The 12648-nt window shown below is 38.4% G+C and overlaps 1 protein-coding gene across 1 annotated transcript in view; it reads right to left on the reverse strand.

Annotated features, from left to right (window-relative positions):
- LOC139729173 (uncharacterized) overlaps window positions 1-12648 on the reverse strand; it is a 54412-nt gene that overhangs the window by 1486 nt on the left and 40278 nt on the right. The window contains exons 16-22 of the mRNA XM_071640105.1: window positions 6252-6437; window positions 5518-5670; window positions 4619-4885; window positions 4002-4211; window positions 3175-3284; window positions 2038-2315; window positions 368-434 (exon numbers count right to left, since the gene is read on the reverse strand). Of these exons, the coding sequence (XP_071496206.1) occupies window positions 368-434; window positions 2038-2315; window positions 3175-3284; window positions 4002-4211; window positions 4619-4885; window positions 5518-5670; window positions 6252-6437 (1271 nt within the window). The remainder of the gene's footprint in view (window positions 1-367; window positions 435-2037; window positions 2316-3174; window positions 3285-4001; window positions 4212-4618; window positions 4886-5517; window positions 5671-6251; window positions 6438-12648) is intronic.

The following is a 12648-nucleotide window of genomic DNA, read 5'->3' on the forward strand; positions in this document are numbered from 1 at the left end:
ATTATCTCTGTCACATTCCTTACCTCAAACTTCCACTGAAATACGATAGGAGTCCGCTTGTGTCATTTATGATATTTTCCTACAACTGCGAAAATTACATTGATGAAATGAGTCCAATTTAAAGAAAATGTTTAAGGAGGTCATACCTGCGACCTTGAAGGTCACAAAGTCCGGTGACGATTTTTTTTTTGCTATTTTTATGATGAATTGATTATTTGTTCTCGTTTTCCATCATACGTGCCTCCTGCATCGATGTCATGGAATGTTGATTACGGAGTCATAAAGCCTTTTTATTACTTTAATATAAAGAATACTCGGATCAATGATCACGACACAATAAAGCAAAACAAGAAAATCGTATACTTACACTGTACGCCTGGTATATTCGTCTCTTGCAATGGCCCCGTTTATAATGACAACCAATGCTGGGATCCCTGTGTAAATGTGATGGATGGGAAAATTATAAGAAAAATGCGAATGTCTTCTTACTGAAAGATCTCTTTTGATTTCATATAATTCATTAGTTTTGTCGTATATTTCATATTGTAATATCGTTTTGGGAAATTGCAGTACATCAAAAATAACCCCTTTGTTATTACTAAAAAAAACCCGAGCTATTCGTATGTCTCATACAGAACCATTGTTCAATCATCTAAACACTCTAAGAATACAGATATTCACATTTTACAAACAGGTATACTTATGTTTAAATATAAAACCAATCAACTCCCGTTTTGTTTCAAGATAGGTATAATGTTAATTCAAATATACATAATTACCCGACGCGTCATTCACCAGATTATCATTTAAACAATCCCAAACTTATTTTAGTTCAAAGATCAATCAGGCATCACAGACCGGACGTATGGAACGCTTTACCAATTATTTAAAGTCATGTTCCTCTCTAAATTCCTTTAAGATATCATTTAAGAAATATCTTATTTTAAAATATCAGGCATCTTAAAAGATATGAAATGGTTTTTTTTTCTTTAAATTTGGACTTATCAAGTTGATTCTTTTTTATTATTCATTTACTTATTTTGTATAAACATAATTTATTTAGTAATAAACGAACACAGGTTTTCTTCAAATTTTCAAACTAATCAGTATATATGTATTAACCCACACGCATAATACGTGCACACACACACACACGTGACGCGCTCACACAAACACACACACAAATACATTTAACATAAACACATGCATGCCCAAAACCATGTTATACGTACTCACATCCATAGAATTTGTTTTAGTTGATTTATAGTAATAAGAATAGCACATTTCACTGCACTTACTGCTTTTTATTCACTACTCTGCACATGTTGCTTTTTCTTCTTTTTTTTTCATCCCACTGGCGTCCCCTTGCGGACGCCACAAAATTAGCACAAAGCATTTCAATGGCAAATTACCCATTTTGTAAATGCATTATCATGTTTCTTATTTCCTTTTTGAGTTTCTGAGGCTGCCATCACTATCAAGTATGTGCTTAAAGACGGCAGGCTCCTTCATGTTTTTTCTTCCTCTTTATTTTGAAACAAGTGTATCCTCGATTCCTTTGATATACTGTTATGTTTATACCTTAAAGATTGTGATTATGATACTATGAATGTAATGGTTTGTTTTTTGTTTTTTGTTTTGTTTGTTGTTGTTGTTGTTTTTTTTTTTTGGCTATTCTGTTGTCAGATACAAGTGTTGGCCTTTTTTTTTTCAATATTTGATTACCTTGAAAAAAATGCAAAAATAAAATCGAACTGAACTGAATGCAATAAGGAAATGAAAACCATGACAGCGTTAACTCACGAGGAACACATTCGTTTCTTTTTCTGCTAACATTTTTTAAGGCTTTTCTCCAACCGACGAACTAACAGTCAATTCTGAATAAAACTTTGAAGAGATAGTGTACTTTCACTTAGGGCCTATACTGAAGCAAAAATAACATCAAGGAAACTTTGATGTGGTAACCAACATGATATTGCCTAAATTTCAAGCAAAATTCTAATTCATATCTTAATTATGATGTTGCTGTAGCCCTACCCCATGCTGCAAGAGCCGCTTTCTGCAGGAAATTCGGCACGTAGGTGTTGAAAACTTGAACAATGATAAGGTACGTGTTGTAGCCCTCAACGCCCATCCAAGCAATGGATGACAACATGAAGAATTGGACCAGTCCGGCTAGGGCGCCACAAGCGACAGGATTTGCCCTGCTCTGTTCCAAGTCTAGCGAGCTCATGATGAGGTAAGTGGCGTAGAGGCCAATCAACGTGCCGCAAAGGCACATGAACACACGGTGGGTCTGCCTCTCGCGTAGCTTCCTAGGAATAAAGGAAACAAACCGATCAAGAAAATAAAGGTTTTAGCCTATTCAACTTCAGTGGAATGTAGCTATCTAACCAAAAATAGAAGAAAAGGGAAATCATGCAAGTGCTACGGAAAATGGTCACGAGTGGATACTAAAGATGAAGACACTCACGGTCAGTCAAATATCCCATAATTCAAAAACTCGGTTTGTTGACTAATAAACTTTTAGTTTATTGCCGAAAATATTTATTTGCCGCAGAAACGTATTTTCCGTTAACGGGCCGTTCACGATTGCCCCGTCACTGTACTGGCATGATAACCTGGAAACATTGAACTGCACATTACTTGAATATGAGACCATTCTGAATCTTCACACAACAACAGATATATAATGTGCTCTTAAATGAATCCAACAAGGATTGGAACAATCATCCCCTAGCATTCCAACTGAATCCCACTGACCAGTTACTAGCCATCCCCTTTAAATAGTTCTAATATGTGAGTAAGGGATGGAAACAACCACTATAAATATTTGAATCTGTATAATCGATGTTAAATATTGTTAAATGCACAAAATGGTAACAATGGTTATAATTAAAATGTTTCCAGACTAAACCGTCTACATTTATGGTTTATTGAGAAAAATACTAATATCTCCATATCTTTTAGGCTTTATTGCAAATAATTTCTACATGGTAGGTTGTTTTGTGATACAACAGATCTACGCATATGCATCAAATGTGAGATCTTAAAAATCTTTAAAATCACTGCTCCCAAAGGTAAACAGGACCTTTATTGGTACGCTTCTATGGCGAGTTCTGTCATCTTGGAAGGAAATGCCTTATTTGTTGATTACTCGTAGTTGACTCTTACTTGTTGCAAAGATACGTAGCCAAGGCCACAACCAGACATACGATGGACACTACGCAGCCAATGTAACTCAGTGCACGAAGTGCTGGGGGCCCCGACGACCCTCGGGTGTCCTACGATTTATAGAACCAAAAAAAAAAAAACCCATTAGAATTCAGATGATTAAACATCTTTATTTTGAAATGGAAGAAGGCAAAATACTCGTAGTTAAATCTCCATGCTTGAAAACAGCATTAAACGTAGATCGAAGTTTTATCACCCTGTCTCTTTATTGTTTTCCACTTCGTACAGTAAAATTCAGATGGTCATTGTCTTGTAATGCCAGAACAATTGAAGCACTCATAGTTAGATCAATATACCATAAAATATCAATAAGCCTAGAAAAATATAAATGCCTTTATCTTTTATTGCCTCCACCTTCTCATACAAGGCATCAAAACACTCATCTTTCTTTCCATATGGCTTTTAAGATATTCCATTCCAGATATGAGGCATCTTTCTGAACTGTAAGCTGTGTATATTATGTGTGTGTCTCTGGGAGCGTGTGTGTGTGTGTGTGTGTGTGTGTGCGTGTATGTGTGTAAATGTTTGATCAGGCCTGAAACTGGAATTTTTATACGGGAGGATTCAGAATAAAAAAAAAAAGTGTACTCTTTAGTTGAAGTTTATGTTCCCTTCTGGTGTTCTACACATTCAGGTGTAAATGATAAATAAATATGTATATATATATATATATATATATATATATATATACTTCTGGTGCCACTTCCGGTTACCTCCTCCCCCCCCCCCCCCCCCCCCCCCCCCCCCGTTTCATCCTTTCAACTCACCATCAAAACTGCGAAATTTGTGAGATGGGTGCAGGAACAGGTGTGGAACTCCGGTTTGCTCAAATTTCCGCGATCGGTCGAGGGTTCCGAAGATGGGTCCTGGGTCACAGCGTCAAAATCTGTGGTCCGTTGTACATACTCACAGCCTTGGGATGACCAGTCACTGATGGTGAAATTCCAAAACACGCACGTCTGGTTCTCGTAGTCCGGCTGCAGTCAGAATCAATTAGAAATAATATCACGGCACTTTACTGCGATTGTTATCTTTTCACTTTATAATAACAGAACAGGAATATCTTAGAAATCAATTTCCATCCAACTCTTTCCAGAGTATGAAAATAAGGGAATAAATAATGATCCTTGGTATACATTCTTTAATTGCAATATGAATTAAGAGAACAAGCGGTACATAATCTAAATGAATGTATACAGAGTTTCAAACCAAATTTAACATAACAAAGATGTATTGACGTTCTGAGAAGAAAAAAATGGTCCATCAAACAATGGTCCATCAAAACGCAGTGCTTGTATATTATGTACATCTTAAATGGTCTATCCATAAACTTGGTCAAGTATAGTGTTTAAATCACCGACGAATAACGAATGTGCTTTCTTACCTCCAGAGCGGTGAATGTTAAATTTATGGGTTGGGCAAGGTTCTCCAACTTGACATCGCCGACACTCAATGAAATCACGGGCGTATTCGCAGTACGATTCACCGTGGCGTTTTGCTCGCTGAAGGCAACGATCGAATCGGAAATGAACAGCCGGGGGGTAGAGAACACATTCATGATAATCTTGATGTTCTCTCCACTGGAATTGCCTTGACTGGTATTAGATGAAGAGGAAGCTGCTATACTCGAAATTCCCGGAGGGAGTGCCACCTATTAACAAAACAAGAAAAGTGCATAATTTATCAAGGAGTTATGATAGTAGTATGTTCTTTACTTTTGAACGTATGAATGGTCTTACGTATCACTTGCTGCACCATCTTAACTATCATCCACGAATTTCCCTATCAATAAAAAGAGCACAAAATTGATGAATATGAACCCAAGTTGGTACAGCATAGCGTGAAAAAAAAATGAGGATCCCTGTCCTTTGCTTTATGACATCTTGGCGAAGAAAGCAATACAGCAGAAATGTCAACTGAGGAATAAAGCTGAGAGAACATGAGGTAGTAGGGGCAGATGTTCCTTGTGAAACTTTCTGAATTTTCTGTGGGATATGTATAACACAAGATTGTCTCCACTGACTGACATTGCACAATGAATAAAAAGAAAGGAGGTAATACGTTGTCCCCTACCCCTATACCAAGCAAAAGAAAAGACAATCAACTACTCTCTGTACAACGTACCTTGCGTCCTTCCGTAGAACTGCAGAGAATTATACGGCACATAGACATACAGTAATTATCAACTTTGGTACCTTATTGCGTTTTGATGTCTTTAGTGAATCACTGATATGCCTTGCTCTCCTTGTCACCACTATAATTTGCCTAGTCTAGTGACGTCACCTGTGCAATCAAGTCGTCGATCTCTTCAAATTCATCTCCACTGCCAGCTGTAGTGTTCAAGATAATCCGAGACTGGCTGTAATCTACCGCACTGCCCCCTGTCACTGTCAGGACAGCGCCTTCTTGTAAAGTGTCAGAGCGAACGGAGGCGACCTGAAGGGACACATTTACATGCGTAGGTAAATAACTAAACAATTGAACAAAAACAACAAAAGAGATGTACAGCCAACAGCTACTACAAGGTAGATGACGTATATATACAAACTACTCACTCCATTTATGTTTTGATGACTTTGACTAAATGGCTAAAAAGAAAAAAAGGCGCATAATTCATAACTTTTGAACTGACTGTCTGATTTTTCCTCAAGTTTTCAAGGAAGTTAATGTTTTACCAATCTCTCTGCGTTCGCTAATCACCATAGGTTTAGATTACTTGTCCTGGAAACCTCGTTCCAATACGCCTTGACAGAATTATTATCATTTCTAATGTAAACATTAAAACCACATAGGAAGTATTATTATGAGCTCTAATCATATATCATATATTTTATGTTTTTATTTACATGTACTATGCCTCATTATGCAAGGATATGAGGAAATATATACATGAAATTGATTTTTTATCACAATAATATCATGATTACCACATTGTCATTATGACATGAAATGAAACGCGTGTGTATCTCTGCGTTTATGCAACTAGAGGTGTGTGTGCCATTATTTTGTTTAAATACCTGAACTACGACATTCTCCTCTGCAACATTGAGGGCTTCTCCGTCTTCAACTTCCGTGTTCCTCAGCTGCTGTTCGAAGGCGGTGACGATGTCGGAGATGGCGTGGTTGTCTTCTTCTGCGCTCTCTAGCTGAGAGCTTTCCACGGCTGCGATGTTGCTGACTATTCTTACCACTTCCCTGGTCACCTTGGTATCATTTTGATCAGAAAGTGAGAGAATAATGATTTTTTGAGCATTGCGTTGATCACCCACGTAAGCTGGGACGTGGTGACGTCATTTATTCAATTAGGACTATCATGCATCAGGCTCAGGGTGGGGGGGGGGGGGGCAGGAGAGGCGGTCCCAATGTGGCATAGTAGAATCATGAATTCTGATACATCTTTACTTCATTTTAGAAAGTTTCACCTTAGAATGTCAAGAATGTGAAAGTTTTCACAAGAGTTTAGGATATTCATCATCGGTTGCAATTATGGATTTATTAGTATAGTACATGGCAGCGTTTGCCATTTACGTTTATAGCGTACATCGAGACGTTCGACAAATTTAGCTCGGTTGATACAATATACTCGTAACACACATATTTTATATAGATTCATTTTGACTCTAACTTTGTCTGGACATATTCGCCGGGGAGAATTATATTCTGCTTTGAACATATTATACCAATTAGCCAATATTTGCAATCAATCTAATTAACTACCGACAATCACTCATACGTCAGCTCAACAATTGCTGAAATGAAGTGAAAATCTGAAAGAATGTACCTATTTTGCCATCCTGCCTCTCCAAATTTTCTCAGTCGTCAATACTTAATACTTAGCTTCTACATTTTCTTCAAAAACTAAAAAAAGAAAGTGCACGTTCTGTATTACACATTATATAACAGTCAGACCGCAGCACGTATGCTAATGAGCAGATCCGACAAGATTTATTCAGCACTCTCGTTGACGATCTTTGCGTTCGAAAGGTGTCTCGTACGTGCGAGATTTTGCGAGAGTTTGACAGGGCGATGGTTTTCACAATTTAGCGAATTGTACATACATTCATCATGGCTACAAGTCACGGTAAATTGTTCTCCAGACTTTGATCTTTATTTTTATACCAAATTTGAGTATAATATCGGTTCTTATCATGACGATATAATCAGTTGAATTTGCGTAAATTTTACCTGCTTTTCACGGAAGATTTTGTCGTCTAAAGTTCGTTTTTGGTTCCTGACCGGATTAAAAAACTGTTGTTTCTGATTTTGGCTTTTTCGTAGAGAGGAAACTTAGATGCTCATCATATATTGGAGTCAAGGAGACGCAAGCATGATTTATACTAGTTTTTCCGTTTTGAAATGTCTGTAAAATTCACTCCTAAGCCGGAAATATCCTCCACACAAAGTGTACAGTGGCGCGGAAGAGCTCTTTCATTGGACAGTGCTTGCATTCACAGTCAGACCGCAGCACGTATGCTAATGAGCCGATCCGGCAAGATTTATTCAGCACTCTCGTTGACGATCTTTGCGTTCGAAAGGTGTCTCGTACGTGCGAGATTTTGCGAGAGTTTGACAGGGCTATGGTTTTCACAGTGTAGCGACTTGTACATACATTCATTATGGCTACAAGTCACAGTAAATTGTTCTCCAGACTTTGATCTTTATTTTGATACTAAATTTGCGTATAATATCGGTTCTTATCATGACGATTTAATAAGTTGAATTTGTGTAAATTTTACCTACTTTTCACGGAAGATTTTGTCGTCTAAAGTTCGTTTTTGGTTGCTGACCGGATTAAGAAACTGTTGTTTCTGATTTTGGCTTTTTCGTAGAGAGGAAACTTAGATGCTCATCATATATTGGAGTCAAGGAGACGCAAGCATGATTTATACTAGTTTTTCCGCTTTGAAATGTCCGTAAAATTCGCTCTTAAGCCAGAAGTATGCTCCACACAAAGTGTACAGTGGCGCGGAAGAGCTCTCTCATTGGACAGTGCTTGCATTCACAGTCAGACCGCAGCACGTATGCTAATGAGCCGATCCGGCAAGATTTATTCAGCACTCTCGTTGACGATCTTTGCGTTCGAAAGGTGTCTCGTACGTGCGAGATTTTGCGAGAGTTTGACAGGGCTATGGTTTTCACAGTGTAGCGACTTGTACATACATTCATCATGGCTACAAGTCACGGTAAATTGTTCTCCAGACGTTGATCTTTATTTTGATACTAAATTTGCGTATAATATCGGTTCTTATCATGACGATATAATCAGTTGAATTTGTGTAAATTTTACCGACTTTTCACGGAAGATTTTGTCGTCTAAAGTTCGTTTTTGGTTCCTGACCGGATTAAAAAACTGTTGTTTCTGATTTTGGCTTTTTCGTAGAGAGGAAACTTAGATGCTCATCATATATTTGAGTCAAGGAGACGCAAGCATGATTTATACTAGTTTTTCCGTTTTGAAATGTCTGTAAAATTCACTCCTAAGCCGGAAATATCCTCCACACAAAGTGTACAGTGGCGCGGAAGAGCTCTTTCATTGGACAGTGCTTGCATTCACAGTCAGACCGCAGCACGTATGCTAATGAGCCGATCCGGCAAGATTTATTCAGCACTCTCGTTGACGATCTTTGCGTTCGAAAGGTGTCTCGTACGTGCGAGATTTTGCGAGAGTTTGACAGGGCTATGGTTTTCACAATGTAGCGACTTGTACATACATTCATTATGGCTACAAGTCACAGTAAATTGTTCTCCAGACTTTGATCTTTATTTTGATACTAAATTTGCGTATAATATCGGTTCTTATCATGACGATTTAATCAGTTGAATTTGTGTAAATTTTACCTACTCTTCACGGAAGATTTTGTCGTCTAAAGTTCGTTTTTAGTTGCTGACCGGATTAAGAAACTGTTGTTTCTGATTTTGGCTTTTTCGTAGAGAGGAAACTTAGATGCTCATCATATATTTGAGTCAAGGAGACGCAAGCATGATTTATACTAGTTTTTCCGTTTTGAAATGTCTGTAAAATTCGCTCTTAAGCCAGAAGTATGCTCCACACAAAGTGTACAGTGGCGCGGAAGAGCTCTCTCATTGGACAGTGCTTGCATTCACAGTCAGACCGCAGCACGTATGCTAATGAGCCGATCCGGCAAGATTTATTCAGCACTCTCGTTGACGATCTTTGCGTTCGAAAGGTGTCTCGTACGTGCGAGATTTTGCGAGAGTTTGACAGGGCTATGGTTTTCACAGTGTAGCGACTTGTACATACATTCATCATGGCTACAAGTCACGGTAAATTGTTCTCCAGACGTTGATCTTTATTTTGATACTAAATTTGCGTATAATATCGGTTCTTATCATGACGATATAATCAGTTGAATTTGCGTAAATTTTACCTGCTTTTCACGGAAGATTTTGTCGTCTAAAGTTCGTTTTTGGTTCCTGACCGGATTAAAAAACTGTTGTTTCTGATTTTGGCTTTTTCGTAGAGAGGAAACTTAGATGCTCATCATATATTGGAGTCAAGGAGACGCAAGCATGATTTATACTAGTTTTTCCGTTTTGAAATGTCTGTAAAATTCACTCCTAAGCCGGAAATATCCTCCACACAAAGTGTACAGTGGCACGGAAGAGCTCTTTCATTGGACAGTGCTTGCATTCATAGTCAGACCGCAGCACGTATGCTAATGAGCCGATCCGGCAAGATTTATTCAGCACTCTCGTTGACGATCTTTGCGTTCGAAAGGTGTCTCGTACGTGCGAGATTTTGCGAGAGTTTGACAGGGCTATGGTTTTCACAGTGTAGCGACTTGTACATACATTCATCATGGCTACAAGTCACGGTAAATTGTTCTCCAGACTTTAATCTTTATTTTGATACTAAATTTGCGTATAATATCGGTTCTTATCATGACGATATAATCAGTTGAATTTGTGTAAATTTTACCTACTTTTCACGGAAGATTTTGTCGTCTAAAGTTCGTTTTTGGTTCCTGACCGGATTAAGAAACTGTTGTTTCTGATTTTTGCTTTTTCGTAGAGAGGAAACTTAGATGCTCATCATATATTTGAGTCAAGGAGACGCAAGCATGATTTATACTAGTTTTTCCGTTTTGAAATGTCTGTAAAATTCGCTCTTAAGCCAGAAGTATGCTCCACACAAAGTGTACAGTGGCGCGGAAGAGCTCTCTCATTGGACAGTGCTTGCATTCACAGTCAGACCGCAGCACGTATGCTAATGAGCCGATCCGGCAAGATTTATTCAGCACTCTCGTTGACGATCTTTGCGTTCGAAAGGTGTCTCGTACGTGCGAGATTTTGCGAGAGTTTGACAGGGCTATGGTTTTCACAGTGTAGCGACTTGTACATACATTCATCATGGCTACAAGTCACAGTAAATTGTTCTCCAGACTTTGATCTTTATTTTGATAATAAATTTGCGTATAATATCGGTTCTTATCATGACGATTTAATCAGTTGAATTTGTGTAAATTTTACCTACTTTTCACGGAAGATTTTGTCGTCTAAAGTTCGTTTTTGGTTGCTGACCGGATTTAGAAACTGTTGTTTCTGATTTTGGCTTTTTCGTAGAGAGGAAACTTAGATGCTCATCATATATTTGAGTCAAGGAGACGCAAGCATGATTTATACTAGTTTTTCCGTTTTGAAATGTCTGTAAAATTCGCTCTTAAGCCAGAAGTATGCTCCACACAAAGTGTACAGTGGCGCGGAAGAGCTCTGTCATTGGACAGTGCTTGCATTCACAGTCAGACCGCAGCACGTATGCTAATGAGCCGATCCGGCAAGATTTATTCAACACTCTCGTTGACGATCTTTGCGTTCGAAAGGTGTCTCGTATACGTGCGAGATTTTGCGAGAGTTTGACAGGGCTATGGTTTTCACAGTGTAGCGACTTGTACATACATTCATCATGGTTACAAGTAACAGTAAATTGTTCTCCAGACTTTGATCTTTATTTTGATACTAAATTTGCGTATAATATCGGTTCTTATCATGACGATTTAATCAGTTGAATTTGTGTAAATTTTACCGACTTTTCACGGAAGATTTTGTCGTCTAAAGTTCGTTTTTGGTTCCTGACCGGATTAAGAAACTGTTGTTTCTGATTTTGGCTTTTTCGTAGAGAGGAAACTTAGATGCTCATGATATATTTGAGTCAAGGAGACGCAAGCATGATTTATACTAGTTTTTCCGTTTTGAAATGTCTGTAAAATTCACTCTTAAGCCAGAAGTATGCTCCACACAAAGTGTACAGTGGCGCGGAAGAGCTCTCTCATTGGACAGTGCTTGCATTCACAGTTAGACCGCAGCACGTATGCTAATGAGCCGATCCGGCAAGATTTATTCAGCACTCTCGTTGACGATCTTTGCGTTCGAAAGGTGTCTCGTACGTGCGAGATTTTGCGAGAGTTTGACAGGGCTATGGTTTTCACAGTGTAGCGACTTGTACATACATTCATCATGGCTACAAGTCACGGTAAATTGTTCTCCAGACGTTGATCATTATTTTGATACTAAATTTGCGTATAATATCGGTTCTTATCATGACGATATAATCAGTTGAATTTGCGTAAATTTTACCTGCTTTTCACGGAAGATTTTGTCGTCTAAAGTTCGTTTTTGGTTGCTGACCGGATTAAAAAACTGTTGTTTCTGATTTTGGCTTTTTCGTAGAGAGGAAACGTAGATGCTCATCATATATTGGAGTCAAGGAGAGGCAAGCATGATTTATACTAGTTTTTCCGTTTTGAAATGTCTGTAAAATTCGCTCTTAAGCCAGAAGTATGCTCCACACAAAGTGTACAGTGGCGCGGAAGAGCTCTCTCATTGGACAGTGCTTGCATTCACAGTCAGACCGCAGCACGTATGCTAATGAGCCGATCCGGCAAGATTTATTCAGCACTCTCGTTGACGATCTTTGCGTTCGAAAGGTGTCTCGTACGTGCGAGATTTTGCGAGAGTTTGACAGGGCTATGGTTTTCACAGTGTAGCGACTTGTACATACATTCATCATGGCTACAAGTCACGGTAAATTGTTCTCCAGACTTTGATCTTTATTTTGATAATAAATTTGCGTATAATATCGGTTCTTATCATGACGATTTAATCAGTTGAATTTGTGTAAATTTTACCTACTTTTCACGGAAGATTTTGTCGTCTAAAGTTCGTTTTTGGTTCCTGACCGGATTAAGAAACTGTTGTTTCTGATTTTGGCTTTTTCGTAGATTGGAAACTTAGATGCTCATCATATATTTGAGTCGAGGAGACGCAAGCATGATTTATACTAGTTTTTCCGTTTTGAAATGTCTGTAAAATTCGCTCTTAAGCCAGAAGTATGCTCCACACAAAGTGTACAGTGGCGCGGAAGAGCTCTCTCATTGGACAGTGCTTGCATTCACA

This window comes from Diadema antillarum, unplaced genomic scaffold (genome assembly GCF_040938485.1).
Source record: "Diadema antillarum isolate AM-2024a unplaced genomic scaffold, OU_Dant_1.0 seq00000222_RagTag, whole genome shotgun sequence".
NCBI classification, from domain to species: Eukaryota; Metazoa; Echinodermata; class Echinoidea; order Diadematoida; family Diadematidae; genus Diadema; species Diadema antillarum.